We start from the raw sequence: 23366 nt of genomic DNA, 5'->3' as shown, positions 1-23366 counted from the left end.
CCCAGTGACTGGCGCGCTTCTCTCAAGCCACTTCCTGGGGCTCAGGGAGGGACGGAGTGACTGCGCGTGGGCTCCCTGCTGGGCATACTCACCTACCTGATGATTATCCCCCCAGCGACACCGTCCATTTAAAGTGAGGAAACCAAGACTCGGGATAAATAATTTGCCCGAAGCCCTACAAATAAATCAGCTGGGATCGAACCCTGAGTCCATCTGACACACCTGTATTCTGCTCAAATCAAAGCCTGTGAGAAGCCTGACTGTGTGGTTTGTGATAGAGGAGGAGAAACCCAGGTTTGGGAAGGCGTTCCTCATCTCAGTTCTGCTCTGTGTGTGCGGTTGCGGTGTCCCACCCCTCATGTAATCTGCAACCACCTGCCAGGGTTCCTCTAACAGACCGGGCTATATTTCCCCAGAAGAGTTTGTCTTTGTAGCCTCCAAGGATAATTTCAGCAGGCCACCATCTCAGGTCAGTTTTGAATGATCCCAGAGGCTGTGGCTACCAGTACATCCAGATTGCTGTGTCTGTGGGAGATGCTGTGTCGGCCTGCCCATCCTGGTAGAGGAGAGAAAATGGATGCACCCAGGTAAATACAGGTCGTCACGCTGCGTTCCTGACCAAACAGGCCAGTACAGAGCTGTGGGTGGTCTGATGGCCACAGTTGCTCAAAGAAACACCTTGCTCCAGCCTTCTTGGCTGCACATTAGCATGGATGGTTGCCTCTTTCCCCCTTAGCTTCGTGCCTGGAGTCAGGCCCCAACTGGCTACTCCTGACTGGTCCTTGCCATACTCATTCTTTTATTTCTTTTTCTCCTATTCAGTCCAAAAGGAAATTTGGGGTGCCTGCTTTGTAAGAGGCAAGGAAGTGGCTAGGTAGATGCTACACAAGATGACTGTGTAAAGCTTTTCCATATAAGTTGTTACCCAGTTCTCATGGCAACTCTGCAAAGTGGGCAGTGCCTTTTACAGACAATAGCTGAGGACAGTTTAGTGATATGGCCAAGGAAACCTAGCTAGAAAAAGTTCCCAGTTCTTGCAAAATCAATGCATTTTCCTACTTTGCTAAACATTTTACTGAGCATTTCTGCAGGCAGGCCCTTCACCTTCCTATATGTTCCTCCTCCTGACCCAGTAAGATAGACACTATTCTAGTTTGATGGATGAGAGAACAGGCCCAGAGGTAACCAATCTACAAATGGTCACAAAACTAATAAAGCAGCAGATCTAGACTTTAAACTTTCTAATTCTCGGGTGCCTCCCTGAGTGGAACGGGAGAGGATATGGTGGGATGTTTTCTTTTTTTTTTAACATTTTTTATTGATTTATAATCATTTTACAATGTTGTGTCAAATTCCAGTGTTCAGCACAATTTTTCAGGTGGGATGTTTTCTGAGACCAGAGATGGCCATTTCCTACTTCCTCATTCACGGACCCCTCCTTGAGGACAGTCTGAAGTCGGCCTGTCAAATGAAAAGATGTACGTCAGAGTGGTGTGAAGGCAGTAGCAGGAGGGTGGGCCTGTGGTCAGTTCCCTTCCAGCCACAGGCCGCATCCTTGAGCGGCCATCATCCACTCTAACATCCTGGTTAGAACTTCGTAAAGAGCTTGCGCCTCCACTCTGGCTCCCTCAGCTCTCCACACCAAGTGCTCAAGGAGTTCAACCTCAAACCAGCCCTCCCCTGGGGAAAGGGCGAACCTGAGCCCAGGTGTGCTCAAGCTGGTGAGGCCCCAGAAAAGGCTGCGTTGTCAGTGAAATCATGATTTTGTGTTAAAAGCATCTCTCTCCAGGATTGCTAAGCCCCCTAACAGGGAGATAGTGAGTGCATGTGGTTATTTAGATTCTAATAAACTGAGGTTTTATTAATTTAAACTTTAATGACTAAAGTTAAACATACCAATTAAAGGCAGTTCTGTCAGAGATTCTTTATCCCAGCTGAGTGATTCTCAAGTTTAGGGTGTGCATCAGAATCACCTGGGGGGCTTGTGAAAACAGGTTGCTGGTCCTCCATCATGGAGTTTCTGATTCAGTAGGTCTGAGATGGGGCCTGAGAATTTGCACATCTAATAAATTCCCAGAAGATGCTGGGGCTGCTGGCCTGGGGACCAGGCTTGAAGAACCACTATCCAGACCCTGCTGCACAAAGTGTGGTCCCCAGACCAGCAACATGGGCAGCGCCTGGGAGTTATCAGCAATGCAGAATCTTGAACCCCACCCAGACCCACCAAACCAGAATCTGCTGTTTCACCAGATCCCCAGAGGATTCCTATACACATGAAATGTTGGGACACATCACCCCAAGGCAGTCCTTCCCATACTTGCCAATCAAAGGAATCTCTTGGCATGTTTAAGATTCAGATTCCTGGGCTGCTCCTCTGGTTACTTGGATTCAGAAGATGTGGGAGGATCCTAGACTAACAAGCTCCTCAGGTGGTTATTATTACCTGATCACATGGCAAGCATGGGGACCCCCTTCTCATTTATTTTGGTTCTGTGTTCCTTGGATCAGACCAAGCCACAAAGCCAGGATCATGACGAGGCAGCTGCTTCTCCCCCACAAACAGGAACTTGGGGAAGGTGGCTCCTCGATGTTCTGTGGTGCCGTCAGAGGAAACGGGTGGCTGTGAGAACCACAGAGCCTGCAGATGCGAGCCGGGAGCCCCAAGGACCCTGCAACAGAGCTCAGAGAACCCTGGGCCTGCTTCCCCACCTGGCCGTGCTTGGGAAGACTGCCTAGTTGGAGGTCTCTAAGGAGCACGGGGCTTCTGTCCCATCCCAGGGGTACAGACTGCTGACCACAGGCAGGAGCAGAACTATCCAAAGCAATACTGAGAGCCTCTCCATGAAGATTCTTCCAGACTGAGAGAATTCTGGATGGCATAGGACTAAGAACTTCCAGCAGCATCCTCCCAAGGCCCTAACCTCTCCAGCTAAAGCATGCATCTTAGCCGCGCCCTCGCCCCAAGCCTCTGATGGCAGGAAACCAGTAAGTACGCTCATTTGTGTTTTTCAGTGGCCTTGGGGCTGTGAGGAAGGATGGTCCCCTAAAGACAGGGAGTGGGCTTAATGGTTGGGAAACAAGCTCAAGAAGAAGGGGAAATGGTTCCGCTGAGGCTGTGAGAAGGGTGGTTTCTGAGGGTCCTCCTCTCCCTCTTTGCCTGTCCCCTGCGGAGTAACATTGTTCCCTCCGGCTTGTCTTCATGCCCCTTCTGGTCCCATCTCAGTTACCAACTTGCTGTGTGACTTTGGGACCCTCTCTGGGCTACAGCCTTACAATGTCAGTGGATAAGATTGTATCTCTGAAGACGTGTTCAGCCCTAGAGTCTAATAGTTCCTCTCAAAAAGATGATCGACATATCTCAGTTGAAAGAGAGGGAATTCTCCCTTTAGCTCAGCCCAATTTATCACTTACCTCCACCTCTGAGAAATTATCTTCAGAAGCACAAAAGACATGGATTGTAGATCCAGCTCTGCATTAACCAGCATAGGAAAGTGAGCACGAGGTTACCCACTCTGGGCCCTGGTCATTGTACTTGAAGGGGATTCAAACCTCTCAGAGGGTCAAGTGAGAAGATCAGAACAATGTGGGCCATGTGCTGACCTCAGCTGCCTTTAACCCTTTCCTTCCACCCATGCCTGGGTCCCCTAGAAAGTGCCTAACATGTAGTTAAGTTTTTCAAATACTTACATCATTATGATTAGATTCTTTTAAAAGTTTGGGCCAATACTCCTCCTAGCCCTGCCAGCCCATGGTTTTCATTTTGCCCCCAGGAGGCTTCCCAGCCTTGACCTGACCAGGTGAAGGCAGCTGGCAGAGTGCTGGGGGGCTGCCAGCCTCAGTGCGGGGCTCTCCTCCCTCCCTCAGGCCCAGCCCCCAGTTCCACCTGCAACGGGAAGAAGTCTCTACATTAAGTGTGGTTGGTGACAGTGGTGACTTTGTCTTGCTGAAAGACGGGAAAGGAAACTGATCTTGTCAGAGAACACAGTCTGCACCAGGCTCCTCGACTTCTCCTCACAACCTTGTGGAGTCTGAATTGTCCCCAGTTCACAGATGAGACTCAGAGAAGTTACATGCTTTGCCTGAGGGCCCATAGATCGAGCTGGGTTGGTCTGAAGTAATCACTTGTGCTACCCAGGAACGATCTCTCCCAGGGATTTTCTGGACCCAGTGTCTGCACAGTTAAGCATGTAGCCTGTACCTCCTTCCCAAGGGGGAAAGGAAAGGCTGGGGAGCAGCAGGGATGTTGATAACCTGACCTGAAGGAGTCCCTAACATGGAGGAAACCAAGGAGACCTTAGGAGGTGGCAGCGCCGTCCCAGGCTGGCAAGGCTTCAGGATCCCAAAGTCTGAGCAGGAAGTGGCTGCCAGGAGCCCCCTCCTAAAGGTGGGCCTGTTTTGTATTAAAGGGCTCCTTTTCCGTGAATACTGAACAGATACCTTTATCCCCGTGTTGATGACTCAAGACTGCAGATAGCTGTTCCCCGCTCTGAGGCAGGAAGGAGCTTTACTCCTTAGACACAATGGCCAGTGAGGCCACGGGAGTCACTCCATGATCATGACAGACATCCATCCTCAGCCAGGCAAGGGGAAAGGTTCAAAGGCAAGGACGGAGCCTCCTGTGTCACCAAACTGGTGTTAATTTGCCTTGTCTCTAATGAAAAGACTGAAACCGTCTGAAAGAATGAAACCACCTCCTTGAAACATTTGAGTATGTACAGTGTTTGGAAAAATCATCCTTTCCCAGGAAACCTGGGAATTTAGAATATACTAAGGGTAAAACACCTGTCTGAAGAGCTATGATTACTTTAGTTAATGTGCATCAAGTGCCTTCTGTGGGTGAAATGCTGAGGAAATGGGCAGAGAGGTCCTTGTCCTCAACAAGCCACAGAATGACGGCTGATTAAACAAGCACTCCAATATGCAAAAAATGACAACTTGGGCAGGAGCACAGCGGAGAGCCGAGGGAGAAAAGGGAAGGCTCCCAGGAGTGGCCTCCGGTGAAGTGACATTCAGGGAGTGAAAAAGGAAAAGCAGGTCCCGACCAGGCTCTTCACATACATTATCTCTCAGACCCATATGGTGGGTACTGTTATCCCCATTTTTCAGACGAGGAAATGGAGGCAAAGAGAGGGGAAGTGGTTCAACAACCAATCCTGTAAAGCCTTGCAAGTCATCATGGTGTCATACAGTCTCCCTGGCATCTTACTTTGCTCTGTGACACCAGTAACTGTGTGCTTAATGTCACCTTCGCTTGTGAGACACCAGCTCCCGAGCCCTCTAGGATCCCCCTTGCCCACCTAGCTGTGGATCCTGGTTTGCCTGAAGTGAACTCTGTCTTGTCATTGGCCCCTGCAATCCAGGGGCAGAATGTGATCCCAGAGCCATAAGAATAGTCAGCAAGGCCTGGTGGGGGAGGGTGGGGGGGTCAGAGAATGCTTCCTGGGGAAGTGTGGGATCCAGGCGGGCCCAAAAGGAGAAAAGAACATTCTAGCCAATGGGAGGGGCTTCGAACATACAAAGGCCCAGAAACATTATGGAGGATGGTTGCAGCATAGAAGAGATGGGATGCAGAGAAAACAGGGTCTGGTTTGCAGAGAGACTTCAGAGTCTGGTGGAGGGGGCTGGAGACTGGTCCTGATGGGAGGGATCTCATTCGCTGCATCAGCAAGGAGGTCAGCAGGGCTGAGCTGGGGAGGGAGGGTGTCTGGGCACCAGGTTGGGAGCTATGGCTCTGTCCCCATTACAACATCTCTTTCAGATTTCTCTTGGCAATGTGCTTCTGAGTATTCTGCTGAAGAACGATGGGAAGTCAGCCCAGCAGGGGGAAGACCATGCTAAGCCCAGGCTCCAGCCCTTCTGTGGGAGGCCCGGGTCCTGAGCCCATGCAAGCAGGTAGGCTGTGGGCCTCGGGGCAGCCAGGCCCTTCCCAGGCACCGTGAGGCTGTGCAAATGTAGACATCGCTGCCTCTGTATACCAGGCCTTCCCTGTGAACCACACGGTCAGGCGCTCTGCTCTCGGGGAGCTTACATGTTAGTGTGAGAACACTGAACCAGATAAACTAGAAAATGTGAGAGACTGACAGGAGCTAACCAGTGGGGTGTGATGGTCCCCCTGGCATCTCCCCCGGCTTCCCTCTTCAACCAGTTTATTTGGAGACTGAGCTGCAGTTGTAAGACCAACCTACTTCCGTAGCTCTCCAAAGCTGCACTGTCTGTCGTGACAGCCACAAGCCATAAGCAGCTATTTTAATTTAAACCAAGATTAATTAAAATGTATTAAAGTTAAATAAATGTTCAGTTCCTCAGTCACTCCAGCTGTATTTTAAGTGCTCAGTAGCCATGTGCAGCTAGTGGCTACCTTCTTGGACAGCACAATTAAAGAACATTACCATCATCACAGAAAGTTCTGTTGGACAGTGATGCTCTGAAGTCTCCTCTTATCCTGAGAGGTGCTGTGAAATACTTGAAGCAAAGTTAGAGCTATGGTGGTTGGAAAAACTGAGTTCATACAATGCACAGGCTAAATCTATAACTGGAAACTTTCTAAGGTAGTCCTGACTAAAAATGCCAGTTTTTAAGGACATTTAGGCAATCAAAATATCCTGCAAATTCTAATATTTTGATGTCAAAACAGTCCACAAATCCTTTCTCAAATCACATTGTGATTTGGGGTTTTGCTAATGTATTGGTCAGGGTTCTCCAGAGAAACAGAACCAATAGGGTATGTGTGGGCGCGTGTATAGGAAATTGGCCCATGCAATTGTGGGCAATGGCAAGTCTGAAATCTGCAGGGCAGGCCAGCAGACTGGAGACCCAGAGAAGAGCTAATACTGTGAAATTCCAGAGCTGAGGCTGGAGGGGGATTCCCTCTTCCTCAAAGGACCTGTCTTTTTCTCTTAAGGGTATCAACTAATTGAATGAGGTCCACCCACTTTACGGAGGGTCATCTGTCTTATTCAAGGACTACTGATTTCAATGTTAATCTCATCTAAAAAATAGTATCACATTAACATCCAGACTGGTGTTTGACCAGATATCTGGGTACTGTGGGCTAGCCACGTTGACACATAAAATTAACCATCACAGATAACAAGATTACTCTAAACCAAGCAGCACTTTTTAGGAGGAAAGACATGGCCACACACTGAAGCAGAACTAGAAGGCTGCAGAGCCAAATATCCTGATGTCTGTGTTTGGCAGGAGCTGTCCCCAGTCTGAAAACTCCTCCGCAATAGCTGGGGCTTCTTTCCCACTCAGCCCCCACCCCGGAAATCTGCATCTCCCAATACCAGCCTCCCCCAGGCCCCACAGTCATTGACACCCTCAGCCCCTGCTAGACTCCTGCTGGAGAGGCATCTGTCTCCTTTTAGCAACTCAGTTTGCACTGAGAGCCTGGGGCCCACCTGCAGGAAGAGATCTGGAAACCACACAGACCTCTACCACGTTTCCTCTGAATCTAGCCACAGGCAGCAGCCTGAGGCGGCTCTGAGTCATGCCCAGGCTGCTGAGAGGGATGGCCCCACCCCCACCGCAGCAGGTGTCCTGGGGCCCTCCCTGCCTGTGGGAACTGAGGGGAGCTGTGTTCCCCTCTGCCAGGGTCTCCATGGAAAGGATGGGGCTCTCTCAGTAGTTCTACCGCTGGTCCCAGCAGGGATATGGATTTGGGGCAGCTCCTTTGTCCATCAGCCTTGTACCCATCCATAATCTTCCAAAGCTCTGCCTTGTGCCAGGACCAGGGGACACAGCAGTGGACAAGACAGGCACAGCCCGTCTTCAGGGACAATCAAGACCCAAAGACAGGTAGTTAATTACAACCAGTAGTCAATTAAAATTGTGTTAGATTTTGGTGATGGTGTTTAAAAGGACTGACCGAGAGTGTGTGCTGAGGGGCTTGTCACAGGAGGGACATTTCATCCAGGGGGTGAAGGATGAAGGTGACTCAGCCACCAGAGAGGACCAGTCAGAGGAGAGCATATGCAGCTCAGTGGCTCCTAGAGGTGAAAGGCCAGGGCTTCCAGGAGGCGGAGGGGCCCATCTGGCCACCTGGTTCCATCCTTGTTGGAGGACACCACGACCCTTGACTTGCTTGTACCGTGTATTTGGGCATCAGGCATTTCCTTGCTCCATGGGATGGCTAGGCCCTGGGCTCTGAGGAGCTCCAGTCTGGGTCACCACAGGGATCTCCATGTGTGTCTATGAGAACACGTAGGAACTGGTCCATTTCCAGGATCACAGTCGCATTCTGCCCATGTCCCACTAAAGCAGAGGCCCTCAGCCCACATAGTGTCCAGCTCTGTGTCTGCCCCACACATCCCCTAGGTCCTTGTCTGTCCACCTGCTCTCCCTCCCCAACCTCCTGGGGCCCCAGCACTGTCTAGAGGGACTTGGGGAGGCCTCTTAGGCCCTGAGGAGCATTTATGAGACATACAAACCTTTCTTGCTGAGCTTGTATGCTTCTCATAGCTTAATGCAGAGACCCCTACTGAGATGGGAAAGGAGGAAGGGAAAGGAGGGTGCTGGGGTGTGGGTGATGTGCTCGCAGCCCATGGAGGACAGGTTTTTCAGGACAAGTAGGCCTAGGCAGTCATCAGGAGGTCTGGTGAGGCTGGGCGAGCTGATTCTTGAGTAGGGGTTGGGGGTGAGCCTCCTGTGCTGAGGGAGCCGCTTGCCGCCTGTTGGTCAACCTCAAAATTAGGCCTCATGCCCACCATGTTTTCAGGACCAGTTCTGGTGTGATGGTGCAGCTGGGGGGCAGCCTGGAGGGTCCTTGTAAATCCTGAATGAGCAGTTCCCAGGGCTTTGGCCCTTCTGAGAGGGGCCCCCTCGCCTTTGTCTCTCCAGAGTCTCTGGAGGGGTACTTGGCGTCCTCTGTCTCAGTGACTCCCTCTCTGAACATCAGCCTCCTGGGGAGCCTGGGCCCTTTTGGAGATGTGCTGCTGTCCAGCCCAGTCCCCTCACCCTGGGCCCCTGATCAGCCATGGTGGTCACCTACCCCAACAGTGCCCCGTGGTAGGAGAGGGACATGCTGATGTGGTGTAGGAGCTGTGCCCTCCCTCCCCAGTGGAGTGCCCAGCTGAGCTTTGGTTGCTTTGCTGTGCAATGGGGCTGAATAGAGATGACGCATACAGCACCCAGTCAGGGCCTGACACACAGCAGATGCTCAGAAAGAGATGGCAGGTGTGTGACCAGGACACTTGACTGGGCCACACACTCCTGCTGGGTGTCTGCTCTGGGTCAGGCCTGGCACAGTGAGCCCTGGGGCTGCAGCTCTTCTTAGGGGGCAGCACAGACCTACACCTGCCGCTCTGGACGAAGGCCATGGGAGAGCCACTCTGCCCACGTGCACGGCACTCCAGAGTAACAAAGCCCATCCTCGTCGGTGATTTCCTGGGCCCTCCAGGAGCCCTCCTCCCATGTCCTCCTCCCAGGCCCTCGAAGCTGGTTCATCTGGTACCCATCTCATCAGTGCCTTTCAGAAGTTGAGCTCAGAGATCTGGGCTGATTCCTGCTTAGAGTGGGCAGTTTTAAGTTTGCTGAACAACAGAATTCCTTCATCAAAATCTCCTGTGGAGATCTGTATGTAAAAGGGGATTGTAGCGAGGAGTCCCACTCTTCTTGTCTCACCAACCCTTTCCCTGAGGAGACCCCAAGTGATGTCTGGGCACCCCCAGGGCTCTGCAGCATCCTGTGGAAAAGTGTCAGATTCCAGGTTGCCATCCCAGAATCCCAGCAGACATGCCCTAGGGCGCCTGTGGGAGGACTGATGGCAAAAACCCAGACTACACTGGAGCTTGCGTCTGGCCAGAGGGTAACCATCTCTGTCCTTCTGTGCAGAGAGAAGCAAGGCCACCGCTGTGGCCTTGAGCAGTTTCCCGGTAGGCCAGCAGGCAGAGCTGTCGCTGAGGCTGGGGGAGCCACTGACCATCGTCTCTGAGTAAGTCTTCCAAGGGCACTCCATGAGGTGCTCTGCTCCCTCCTCCGATACCTGAAGATGCATTAATGGGAGGAGGCCCCTTCCAGGAGAAAAGAACATGGCCTTTGGTGCCAAGCTCACACATGGCCCTAATGGTGGGATTTTAGGCAACCTGATACACTTGCAGGGAGAAGCAGTGAGTGGCAAGGCCTTGCAAGGGAGCCTTGAATTTTGCCATCCACTGCCCAGGAGGTGCCCAGACCACCTAGTGCAAGGGAACCTGGGAAATGCAAATGGGACAAGTGGGCACAGGACCCAGCCTTGAGGGTCCTTGTGAATCCTGAATGAGCAGTTCCCAGGGCTTTGGCCCTTCTGAGAGGGGCCCCCTCGCCTTTCTCTCTCCAGGGATGGAGACTGGTTTACGGTGCTGTCGGAAGTCTCAGGCAGAGAGTTCAGCATCCCCAGCATCCACGTGGCCAAAATCTCCCACGGGTGAGTTCACACCTCAGGCCCTGCCTCGGGGGAGCTTCTTGCCCTCTCCTCGCACAAGGTTGTCCTTTATGCCCAGTCCTGTGCTGAGCAAAGCTGAGGAAGGGAGAGACTCAGGCCCAGACCTGCCTTCTGGAGCAGACAACTCTCTCTCTCAAGATGACCCACGAGATGTGGGAGCCCAGAGGAGGGGGCTCAGGAAGGCCTTGTGGAGATGTGGTGCCTGGGCTTTGGAGGGTGGCCAGGAAGCTGGCTGGGGAGGAGGCTGACGGGGACTTGCCGGAAGTGGAAGCAGCCTGCAGAGTGTCCCGGGGAGCCTCCCTGGGCTGCCCTTCCAAGAGGCACCTCCCCCGGGAGGGCTGGACGCTGGGACACAGGGTCTCTTACAAAGTGTGCATCATTCTTGCCAAGAGTAAGTGACAAACTGACTCCAGAGCAAACTCTATGTTGAGGGGGAAGGCCAGTGAATAACTCGGAGCCAGGAATGCGTCACTGTGTGTGCCGTGACGGCCACTTTTCCGTTCTGAGAAAAAAGCACAGCTCCCACACTGGATGGCCTTTCTTTTCTGAGGCTCACGGTATGCCAGCTCTGATGATCCTGACAGGATCCTGAGAAGTGTGGACAACTCGTAGAATCAGCTCGCAGAGGCTGTGTGAAGCCCACCTCGCCGTGCGTTTCCCAATGGCCTGGGCCCGCGGAGCAGAGTTCTGCATCCACAGCACGGCACTGGAGTTTATGCCAAGGACACACTGACCACCTCCAAGAGTCCCCTTTCCTTGACACTGATTCATTTATATCCTCAGCTTCCATAAGTCATATGAATGACATGCTTTATTTACTATAAAACTGGGCTAAGTTTGCCACTGGCACCAAGAGAGTCACAGCTTCTCTAATTTATTTTCTTAGAATCAACTCAACCCTGATTCTGGCTTTGACTGTGGAATGTCACAAAATGACAGAGAGGCAGCCATTTCCATCAAATTGGCTTCTGGAGGCTTTGCCTGGGACCGCAGGGCATGCCTTGGGGACATTAGAAGGTTGATGGACTAGTAAGCCAAAAAATTATCTTTTTCTGAAATTTTAGAATGCCTTGAGCATTCTGGTTGCAAACTTTCTACCCATAAATAAGCCCAGGTGGGAATTAGATTTCAGTGACAATGAATAAATGTTTACCTGTATTCCTTTTGGCGACAAAGTTAAACTTTAAACTGTTGAAATAAAATATTTGCTAACATTAAAAAAAAATAGGGGCAATTCTTGGAGAGGTGACAGTTTGGAAAGGTAGTGGATAGCATATGGGTGCTGGAGGAACTGGCAGTGACAGGAGAGAGTCTGGGGTCACTTAACCTGCCCCCAGGCCCTGGCCACTTGGGAATGAGGTCTCCAATTAGAAAAGGCTGAGGCTGACCCCATGAGACTGTCCTCTGAGGCCCCTAGAGCCAAAACCGGGACAAAGGTGGGAGGCCTGACAGACCCCAATGTCAGCTTCATGGGGCTGGAACTTTGAGGCCCAGAGAGGGGAGGAGATGTTCCTGTAGAGTTGTAGCCCACCCAGCCCCAGGCTGACCCTGTCCCTCCCTCTGCTCCTCCCCCAGGTGGCTGTATGAGGGCCTGAGCCGGGAGAAAGCAGAGGAACTGCTGCTGCTGCCTGGAAACCCCGGAGGGGCCTTCCTGATCCGGGAGAGCCAGACCAGGAGAGGTGGGTAAGCTCAGCCCAGCTCTGGGCTTGTCCCTTTAATGCCAAGAGCAGGGTGACCTAGGGGCAGAGATAGAAGGCCAAACGTGAAGGGCTGAAGACCTGGCCTTGGAGTCAGGCAGTCTGGCTGGCTGACTACCATGTTGCTGCCAGGAGGGCCCATCAACAACACGGCAATAACCTCCATTTCTAAAAGTGAGTGTGGATTGCTCACAAGAGGGGTAGGGACATCTACACTGATTGCACATTCATGTGGGACTTCTCCCACGCCAGGAGCAGGGCCTTTGCAAACAAAACCTGAAGTTGAGAGAGTCTGTCTCTGATGCCCTTGCCTCCCTCTGAGCTGCCGCCCTGAGTCCCTTACAGCAGGGGCAGAGAAGGACGTTGAAGGAGTGGCAGTGCCCACATTTATGTTAGGTCCTTTAAATGCCTTCAAACAGTGCTTTGGGGATTGTACTTTCATGATCCCCATTTTACAGATGAGGAAACGATTTGCCTGGGGTTGGGGGGACGCAGATAGTAAGTTCAGAGCTGGGATTCAAAGCCAGGTGAGGTTTGTCCACTTCAGACACCCAAGAAAGGCCCACATGTGACAGTAATGGTGGAATTGCAAGCACAGTGGCAGGCTACGAAGGAGATATTCAGGAATGAGGATGGGCCTCCTGTGCTTGCCCTAAATTGAACACTGATGGATGGGTTGTCAGGGTCCTTTGCTCTCTGCTCAGTCTCCCTCCTGGAGCGCCTTCCAGTGCATCTTTCCTCTCCTTCCCTTCCTTTGGGAGTTCCCCACGTTGACCTCTTCCCAGCCTCTCCTGCTGTTTTCCAGGCAGCATCAGCATCCCAACCCTCTTATGCACCCATACACTGGCCGAGGTCGGTTGGGCTGACTCAATACAGCAGCTACAAACAGGAAACCATAGTGGTGCTGCTGGGGCCAGGGGTGCTGCAGACCGGCCCCAGTGAGCTTGAGAAGCTACAGGAAGTGCTCCATGCTTAGTGGCCCCACCCCTGCCCCTTCTGGCCTGGTTCAACCCCAAGAACATAGTGACCAGAATTTGTGGCCACTGTTCCCCTTTCCTAAGAAGACACATATACAAGAGGAACTGGCTGAGAAATAAAGGAGGGAGCAGATAACAATCCATAGGATCTTTTTTTCCCCCTCCAGTTTTATTGAGGTATAATTGATACACAGCACTATATACATTTAAGGTATAAAGAATGCACGGGATCTTTAAGGAGCCACACATTTACCAGGATTAAGGCTAGATTTGACTCTAAGCCTCCCCCCAGCAACACCAAAAGGAGATAGATCATAATGCAGCTGTTTATCAAAAAATGAAGGTATTTGCCAATTCTACAGCAAAGGCAATGGTTTCCCAATACTAATAACTATAATCTCTCCTCTGGTGCTTCCTTTTGGATAGTGTTTGTCAAGCTATAGGTCATGATCCATTTGTGGGCCAAGAAATCAGTTTATTTCAGCGGTAATAGACCAGTGAGTATCAAACCTAGGCAGGCATCAGAATCACTTTGAGGGCTTATTAAAACAAAGAGCTGGCCCAGCATTTCTGAGTTGTTAGGTCTGGGGCCTGAGAATTTGCCTTTCCAACAGGTTCACAGGTGATGCTTGCTGCTGCTAATCTGGGGACCACACTTTAAGAACAGCTGATCTAGACCATAGCTGCATGTTGGAATCATCTGGGGGAGATTTATAAATTACTGACGCCTACACCCTACCTCCCAGAATTTCTGATTTAATTGGTCAGGGGTGTGGCCTGGGCCTTGGAAGCTATAACAACCCCCCAGGTGATTCTAATGTGTAGCTCAGGTTGGGACCCATTAATTTAGTGGGTCTGGACCAGTGAGTATTTAAAGTGAAATACAACAGAAAACATTAGGGTGCATCACTGGGGTTAAGGAAAATACTGCTTCATCAAACTTTTGTTTTAGATCACTTCAAGTGCGTCCTGGGTCACAGTGTAAAATTTCATATTGTGGTTTGTGGTCAAAAAAAGCTTGACACTGAAGCGGTAGGGGCCCGAGTGACGCCACAGAATGGTGGTTCTCAGACTTGAGTGTACAGGAATTGTCAGTGGAACATCTCAACAATGCAGGCTCGTAGACCCACCTCAGACCTACCAAATCAGACTACTGGGCACAGAGTCAGAAACCTGCTTCATTCACAAGCTCTCTGGCTGGTTCTCATCTTAAGTTTGAAAATACAGTTCCAAAGTAAGGAACACAAAATTAAGTAATGAGAGATTTTTTTTTATGTTTACCTAATGCATCTTGTCATATATAACAGTAATTAACTGTTGACTGAGTGATACAAGGATCAACTTTTCTTTGGTCCAAAATCCATACCTACCTCTGGAAAGGGAATCCTGCAGGGGCTTTGAGCTTATGTGTGCACCAAGGAGGAAGGCCTGGGGCCACTGAGCTCCCAAGAACGCTACATAGAGTCTGGAGGGGAGGGGAAGGCCCCCATCTTCCACAGAATCCCTCTGGCATGCCTGGTTTTGTTCTAGGCCTGGGTGGGGAGCATGGCAGGGCCAAAGTCAGGCCGAAAACCTTGCCCTGTGATGGGGCATGAGGAGTTTGTGGAGTTCCCAGGACTGCTCTAGAGGTCAGTGCCAGGGCCAGCCCCCAATAGCATCACTCCCTTGTTTTCCTGCTGTCCTACTATGTGTCTGTTCTGTGTGGGGCACTGTAAAAGAGACTGATGAGCAAGACATGCTTCCTGCCCCTGAGGGGCTCACCTCTGTCCATTCTGTCAGCTGAAAAACAGTTATTAAGCATCTCCTCTGATTCTGGCCTGCTAAGCTGTGGTTCCTGTCCTCAGGCTGCAGACAGTGGAGAGTCCAGGGTGCAGTATCCTTGAAGCTATCAGCTTCTCAGAGGCCTCAGTAGAGGAAGTTCAGGAGGGTCCTATTAGGTCTACCTCCCATACGTGGCTTTTAATCTGATCCCTCACACTACTGTGTACCCCACCTCTCCTCCTGGCATCATCATAACACCTGGGAAAACATGGTGCCTGACCCCATAGGTTACTGCAGGCCAGGATGTGCAATTGGCTAAGCCTGCCGGAGCTTTCTGGAATCTGGGACCTTGTATCTCTCCCAGTGGGTCTCCCTTCAGGCCTTGCACACAGCCATGGTTCCCACCACTCCCTCCCACAGCCTGCCTTCTGGCCTGTTGCCCACCAGAACACTTGATGAATGAACACACCTTGTTCTTTCCACTGTTACATCCTTGCACAAGAGCCTCCCTCAGCCTGGAAAGCCCTCTCCTCCATTCCTCCACTTGGCCAACTCACACTCATTCTTTATGACCCGTTGCAATGTCATCCCCCCAGGTTATTTGTCACTGTTTTGTTTGCTTTCAACTCCCACAGCATCTTGAAAATACCTCTTCTGTAGATGCAATAAACTTACTTCTTAAAGTCAAGGTATGTGAGCATAGGAATTAAATACCTGAAATGAGGACCATAAAGGAAAATTCTGGCTGAGGGATAGCACTTCTTTCCCCAGAAGAAGATCTGATTACCCGTGTCTGGGGTTTGTGCAGTGCCAGCTTGTAGTAAGTGCTCAAATGGTATTTCCTGTATCAGTGAACGAGCTCACTTGTACGTTGAGGGGAGGGACGAGGATGAAGAGCTGGGGTAGGGTTGACTGCCCTCCAGCACCATCTGTGCTCACACTGGTAGAAGTGCAAATGGTGGCAAGGACTCCTCAAGACTGCCTGAAATCATGGCTCTGTTCAGTGTTTATCACAGAGATTCATTAATTCATTCAACAAATCGATACTGCATGGCAACTCTGTGCCAGCACCCGTTCTAAGCACTGGGGAGTCAACAGTGTAAAAAGTAAGATCCCTGCCCACACTCTAGTTGGCAACATGGACAGTGAACAAATTAAGCATCTGATGATGGCAAGTGCCACAAGGAAACAATAAAGCAGCATTAAGAGGAACAGAGTAAGCAGGTGCATCCTCAGCAGGAGGCAGATGTGCCTGGAGCAGATCCAAGGTCATCATAAGTCAGGTCTGCAGGGCCTTTCCAGGGTGAGCTCTTGTGTCAGGGAGGGTTCTGAGTAGGGCAGTGACATGACTTGATCCCTCTGCTGTGCAAAGAGAGGATTTGGCTGTGGGTAAGGCGGAAGTGGGAAGCCACATGGGAAGTTGTTGTAGGGTGAGAAGTGGTCGGATTCCGGATATATTCTGAATGTAGCCAGTAGGGTTTTCTGTGGGGCTATATGGGAGGTGGGAGAGAATGGGAAGCAGTCAGAGATGATTCTGGGGTTAGAAGCTTCGTAATGGATGAATTGTGCTGCTGTTTTCTGAGATGGAAAGATGGTAGGCAGGTAAATTAGAACCATCCCTTGTGAGGCTCACAGGTGGTTATATGAGGGGTTGGGGGGGTAGTGTTGAGGAACAGATGATGGGAGAACAGGACCTTTGGTACTAGCACTTGTGTCTGGGCAAGCCTAGAGCTGAGGCTTCTCCAGGCAGAGAGAGTGCTCTGGAGAGGAGTTGTCTGAGCAGGACGGAGTTGTAAAAGGAAGGCTGGTGGTTACTCAGGCAGAAGAGTCTTCCACATAAAAGGAATAATGTTAGCAAAGGATCAGAGGCCCGATAAAGATTATTGAGTGCTTGCTCCATGCCAGACATGTTAAATGCATTACCTGCTTCACCATCTGAATCATTGGGCTCAATCTACTGAGACTGGGACAATGATTATCCCCCTTTACAGATGAAGAAACAGATCTGAGAAGTCACATAACATGCCTTAGAGACACAGCTAGGGATATAGTATGTAAGGATGTCGTAGTATATAGTTTACGTGGGATTTGAACCCAGGGAGTCTGATTTTGAAAGGAGATGTCCTGGAACTGGAAGATAGCAGTAGATATTTGGGACTGGCTGGAGCATGCAGTGAGAAGGAACAGCAGGATACCAGTCACAGATGGCCTTGGTAGGTGACCTGTCCCTACAATAGGGTAGACAACCCCACATGGGGTTCACAGATCTCTGAGTCTAGCAGTCAGTACAACTATGAGGACACTTCCTGGTTCTACTAACTACGGGGACTGTGGCCAGGATGTGGTGGCTGAAGAACCATGCAGAAGATAGAGGGACTCGGTCAGTTTGTTCAGCTGGTTGGTTGGCCAAAAGGCCTATTTTCAGATATGTAGCCCTTTCTCAAACTCAGAGCTTTTTTTAGGGTCACAGCACAGCTCTAGAAGAGATTCTTAAAGGTACAGAGGTCAAGGGGTCTCCAGAGTTAGGCAGAAAACAAGGAAAAGGAGGCAGGGACCTTGCCCTATATATACTTCTCTAAGTATTTTGACTTTGTATCCTGTAGCCTTGCTAAATTCACTTGTTCTAGCTTTTCTTGTAGATTCCTTAGGAATCTCTACATATATGATCACATTATCTATAAATATAGTTTAACTGCTTATTTTCCAATTCATATACCTTTTTTTCCCCTTGTCTTCGTACTCTGGCTAGGACCTCTAGTTTAACAAGTGGAGTGGTAAGAACATTCTTGCTTTATTCTTAATTTTAGAAGGAAAAACTCAGTCTTTCCCATTAAGTATAATGTTACTTGTAGATTTTTCACAGATGCTCTATGTCAGGTTGAGAGGAAGGCTGTGGTTGGCTGAATAGCTCAATGATGTCCAGGTCCTAATCCCTGAAGCCTGTGATTATGAATTACCTTACATTGCAAAAGAGTTTCTATATGTGATTAAGGATTTTGAGATGGGGAGATTATGGTGGATTGTCCAGATGAGCTCAATGAAATCACAAAGGTCTTTACAAGAGAGAGGTAAGAGAGTAAGAATTTGAGAGAGACTGGAAAATATTATGCGCTGGCTTTGAAGATGCAGAAAGGGGCCGTGAGCTAAGGAATGCAGATGGCTTCTAGAAACTAGAAAGGCAAAGAAATGGATTCTCCTCTACAGCCTGCAAAAGAAATATAGACCTGCTGATACCTTGATTTTAGTTTAGTGAAACCCATTTCAGACTTACGACCTCCATAATTATAATACATTTGCGTTGTTTTAAGCCACTAAATTTGTGGTAATTTGTTACAGCAGCAATAGGAAACTATTATACCTTCTGTTTGTAGTTTTTATTATTATTTTAAAAATAATGATGAGTGTTGAATTTCGTCAAATTATTTTTCTACATTTCTTCAGGTGATTGTTTTTTTTTCCCTTTATTCTACTAATATAGTGAGTTACATTGATGTTCAATTTTTAAATCAGCCCGTATTCCTGGGATAAAGCCAATTTAGTTATAATGTATTATCTTTTTTTATATAGTGTTAGATTCAACTTGCTAATTGTGTGTTAAGGATTTTTTGTATTTATATACGAGGGATATTGGTCTATAGTTTTCTCATAATGTTTTTGTTTGGTTTTTATACCAGGTTAACGCAGGCCTCATACAATGGAGGAGGAAATGTTCACTTCTCTTTTCTTAAAGAGTTTGTGTAAAATTGTATTATTTCTTCTTTAAATGTCTGATAGAACTCACTAGTGAATCCATCTGGACCCAGAGTCATTTTTGTGGGAAGTTTAAAAGTTATTTATTTGATTTCTGCAGTAGATGTAGGGCTATTCAAATTTACTATTTCTTGTTTCAGTTTTGGTAATTTGTCTTTTAAGGGATTTGTCCATTTCACCCAAGTTGTAGAATTTATTGGCATAAAGTTGTCCACACTATGCTCTTATTATCCTTTTGATGTGTGCAGGATCCGTAGTGATGTCCCCAGTTCATTCCTTATATTATTAATTTGTTTGTTCTTTTTTCTTTCTTGATTAGTCTAATTTGAGGTTTATGAATTTTATCTATCCTTTCAAAGAATCAGTATTTGGTTTAATTGGTTTTTCTCTATTGTTTTATAGTTCATTAATTTTTGCTTTATCTTTATTTTCTTCTACTTATTTTTCCAGCTTCTTAAAGTGGAAGCTTATTTTATTTTATGCTGTTATTTTCTTCAAATGTAAGACAAAGTTTTAAGTCCTGATTTAGCTGAGCTTACAAATTTTTATTATTTAGTTAAAAATATTTTCTAATTTTGCTTGTGCTTTCTTCGTTTCCTGGGTTATTTCCAAGTATTGGGTGATTTTTTTCAGATATCTTTTTGTTATTAATTTATAATTTAATTCTGTTGTGGTCAGAAAACATACCTTTATTTCAACCCTTTAAAATTTGTTTTTATGGCCCAGTCTATAGTCTACCTTGAATATTCTATGTGTATTTATTGGGCACAATGTTTACACTAATTAAGTCAAGTTGGTTGATTGTGTTGTTCAGGTATTCTATGTCCCTATTGATTTTCTGTCCCATTAAGTACTGAGAGAGGAGTGTTGAAATCTCCAATTATAATTATGGACAACTATTTCTTAATACTGTCGCTTCACTTCTGTATTTTGAATCTCTGTAATTAGATGCATGCAAGTTCAGGATATGCTCTTATCTCTGGTGATACTCTTAGTCTTGAATTCTACTTTTCTGATATTAATATAATCACCCCAGCTTTCCTGATTAATGTTTGCATGATACATATTTTTCCATCTTTTTGCTTTTAGCCTGTGTTTTAATATCCAAAGCATGCTTACTATGTCATTGGGTCTCACTTTTTCACATCCAGTTTGAAAGTCTTTGCTTGTTTGCTTTGGGAGGAGGTAGTTAGGTTCATTTATTTAAATTAAGTACTGGGGACTGAACCGAGGACCTTGTGCATGCTAAGCTTGTCCTCTACCACTGAGCTATACCCTCCCCTGAAAATCCTTGCCTTTTAATTGGAGTGTTTAGACTGCTTCCTCAAAAGTAAAAGCTTCCTAAAACTGAGTAGTGCCTGTGGTTTGGGAAATTCACTCCTGCATTTTGTTGGCATTCCACAGGAAAAGGTTAAGTGACAGGGTCACTGCCTCTTCTCCCAGGTTCTCCTTGCAACAGTTTTCTCATCTGTAAAGTGGGGATAATTGTACCTACTTCATAGGTAATTCTCATTGTGATGAGATAATCCATACAAAAAAGCACATAGGAACACTCAGTAAATGAAAGCTACAGATAGCTTTACATCATTAGGTGATAGTAATAATCTATTATTACTATTATTTCACTAAGCACCCTATTCCCATTTGGCTTTGATGAAGTGTTGACCTAAGAAACGAATCCCACTTTACAGCTAAAGAGCGCTCATATGCATCTCATCTGCCGAAAACTGCTATTGGAGGCCTGTTTATTATTTTGTATAGTCTTTTTTTCTCTACTTTTCAACCATGTGCTTTTCCTCTTCTAGCCAGTTCTCTTTTTTAATTGAAATTTTTGTTGAAACCTATCAAACTGTACACTTTAAACATGTGCATTATATATAAATTTTACCTCAATAAAGTTGACTTAAAAACAAAACTGGGGAAATTCACAAGCATCAGTTTTATAATACAAATGGATAGGTTAAAGACTAATAATAAAATCAACACCCATAAGCCCACTTACCGGCTTAAATTGTACAACAGTCCCTTTGAAGTCCCTTGTGTGCTTCACTGTTACCCAGTTATTTTTCTTCAGTTTTGCCATACACGCATCCCTATGCAATAATACAGTCTTGGCTGCCTTTGGATCTCATTTAAATAGAATCATGCTGAATGTATGCTTCTGTGACTTGCTGTTTCTGCTTATTATTTTAAAGATTTATCTCTTCTTACGTGTTGTGGTTATTAACTTTTACTGCTGTATATAGTGCTATAGTCTAGAACCTACCAATCTTCAGTGCATACGGACTGTTAGCAGTTTTAGGCTTTTCTTAACAATGCTGCTGTGGATGTTTTTGTTTGTGTAGTTGTAAGGTATGCTGGGACAGAAGTGCTGGGTTGTGAGGCATGGGCACCTAACTCAACTAGTTAAGGCCAGTTGTTTCCACAGTGGCTTGTATTAATTTATCTTTCCATCTGCAGGGTAACGAGTTCCTCTTTCTTCATGTCCTTACTGACATCTACTGACACAATTTCACATTCTAACACTTCCGCCAACTTGAGTCTTTGTAACAGCCAACACTTAATGTTCACTTAGACTGTGACAGGCCCTGTTCTGAGCACTCTGCATGCATGATCTCATTTCATCCTCACAAGAGCCCTATCTATTATGATTGTGTTGTCATTTATGACCAAGAGACCAAGTCTCTGTCCCTCCCTGCCACTTTCCCTTCTCTCTAGGCCTAGTGACCACTCTCTGTGACCATCTCATGTCTTCCTTCTCCCATCCTGGGCTGGGCTGGGTCCCAGCAGGGCCTTAATTCCACCCTGGACTCTTTCCTCCTCAGGCTGTTACTCCCTGTCGGTCCGCCTCAGCCGCCCTGCATCCTGGGACCGCATCAGACACTACAGGATCCAGCGCCTTGACAATGGCTGGCTGTACATCTCACCGCGCCTCACTTTTCCCTCGCTCCAGGCCCTGGTGGACCACTACTCTGGTATGGTCATTCCCTGCCTCCATGAGAGTAGACCAGGATGTGGTGTCTCTGTGGGCAGTTAGTCATACCCTTGGACACTTTACCTGCTGGAGACTATCCAAATTACGAGAGACCTCCCCTTTCTTCATGCCAGTCCCTGTGCCAAGAAATGCAGCCTGGGAGCCCCAACATCACCTCATGCCAACAGAGCCACATGGATGTTCCATGTGACTGTATGCCAGTACTTCACCTACCACTGTGGTTCTGAGTTAAAGTCCCCAGTGGCTGACACAGTTCTCTCCACAGGAACTAGGCCCAGAGCTGTTGCTGTTGTGGAATTCAGTTAACACTTAGCATTCTCTGGTGCCTATCTGTAACGGGCCCTGGAGGATGTAGCCACTACAGCGATGTCAAAAGGCAGAGAGGAAAGACCACTACTCATCAGGGGTTTTCTGGACTGTCATTCCATACAGCAGATACTGACAGAACAAGTAGAGACTGGTCATGCCTTAGCTTTCTTCTTCCCAAAGCACCTTCCTAACCAGAAACTGGGACTTAGAGAGGTCTATCAAAACTTACCCAAAATAACACAGTAAATTAAGTTTCCCCAAACCTAGCCCAGAATGACCTTTAACTGCATCTTAACCTCCAGATTAACAGCTTAGGGCTCACACTCCCACCTGCCAAGTGTGGAAAGCTGTTAGGGTAAAGGTGGGGTTGTTGGGCAGGAAAGCAGGGCTGGAGTCAGCCATGTCAAGGGTCTTGGTCTCTTCCACAGAGCTGGCAGATGACATCTGCTGCCTCCTCAAGGAGCCCTGTGCCCTGCGGAGGGCTGGCCCACTCCCTGGCAAGGCCATACCCCTACCTGTGACTGTGCAGAGGACACCACTCAACTGGGAAGAGCTGGACAGGTGAGGGGCCCCTGGAATGTGAAGATGGAACAAAGGAGAGTTAGAAGTACCCACCCCTGGGGACTCGGAATGGGCTTGTCACTTTCAGGGACATCTGGGAGCCAATGAGCACTCACTGAACTCATAAAGGCTAGCCCAGGCTCAGCAGGTCTGCAGGGGGGACTAGCAGGGAGGCAAAAGTGGGCATGGATATAGAGCATGCCTGGGCACCAAGGTGGCCGGGATGGAAGGAAGGTCAGACAAGATGGAGTACAACAGAGAGCACCAGTCCTGAGTGAAGTCAAGCAGGGGTTTGATCTCATAAGGAACAGGGAACCACTGAGTTTTTTCAGCAGGTTTTGAGAACACGGAACTGTGTGGTAAGTGCAGGGAGGAGCATGAGGCTCCCTGACCCAACTCTTTTCCCCTCTCCACAGCTCCCTCCTGTTTTCTGAAGCATCTGCCACAGGAGAGGAGTCCCTCCTCAGTGAGGGGCTCCGGGAGGCCCTTAGTTCCTACCTCAGCCTGACTGATGACATCTCCTTGGACGATGCCAAGGACCGAAGCAGAGGCCGAAAGGGGAACCAAGGCTGTAGCACCTAGAACCCTAACTCAGCCCAGCCTGACTGAGCACCCCAGAGGCAAGGCTGCACACTGAGTGAGGGGAGGGCTGGACATGGACACACCCCAGGTCCACCTGTATCCTCTGTTCCTTGCTCTCTCAGCCATAAGAAATCACTTAACCTCCTCCCAGTGCCATGACCCTGCCTACAACCTCTAGTTCAAGTACAGGCCAGTTAAGAACAGGGTCAGGGCTCCAAAAAGAGACTAAACCTCTGGGGTCTGACCCAGTCAGTTCCTAAGTTTGAGATTTCCAATACCATCTTCCACCCCTTGCCTAAGTCTCATTCTAC

The 23366-nt window shown here is 48.4% G+C and overlaps 1 protein-coding gene across 1 annotated transcript; it reads left to right on the top strand.

Annotated features, from left to right (window-relative positions):
* The first annotated feature begins 2631 nt into the window (after positions 1–2631).
* SLA2 (Src like adaptor 2) lies at positions 2632–23200 on the top strand. Its single transcript, XM_015237839.3, has 8 exons — positions 2632–2985; positions 5759–5892; positions 9835–9934; positions 10319–10405; positions 11999–12102; positions 21434–21583; positions 22341–22473; positions 22890–23200. Exons 2-8 carry the CDS (start codon positions 5802–5804, stop codon positions 23053–23055), a joined length of 831 nt encoding a protein of 276 aa, XP_015093325.1. The 5' UTR covers positions 2632–2985; positions 5759–5801; the 3' UTR covers positions 23056–23200.
* Positions 23201–23366: the final 166 nt, after the last annotated feature.

Source organism: Vicugna pacos, chromosome 19 (genome assembly GCF_048564905.1).
Source record: "Vicugna pacos chromosome 19, VicPac4, whole genome shotgun sequence".
Lineage (NCBI taxonomy): Eukaryota > Metazoa > Chordata > Mammalia > Artiodactyla > Camelidae > Vicugna > Vicugna pacos.
The sequence above is the reverse complement of the archived record's forward strand: the minus strand, read 5'-3'. Positions and strand labels throughout refer to the sequence as shown.

Coding starts and splice junctions, on each gene's coding strand:
- SLA2 (XM_015237839.3), top strand. CDS start 5,802: ATGGGAAGTCAGCCCAGCAGGGGGAAGACCATGCTAAGCCCAGGCTCC. Junction 5,893..9,834: donor TCCTGAGCCCATGCAAGCAG/GTAGGCTGTGGG, acceptor CCTTCTGTGCAG/AGAGAAGCAAGGCCACCGCT. Junction 10,406..11,998: donor GTGGCCAAAATCTCCCACGG/GTGAGTTCACAC, acceptor CTCCTCCCCCAG/GTGGCTGTATGAGGGCCTGA.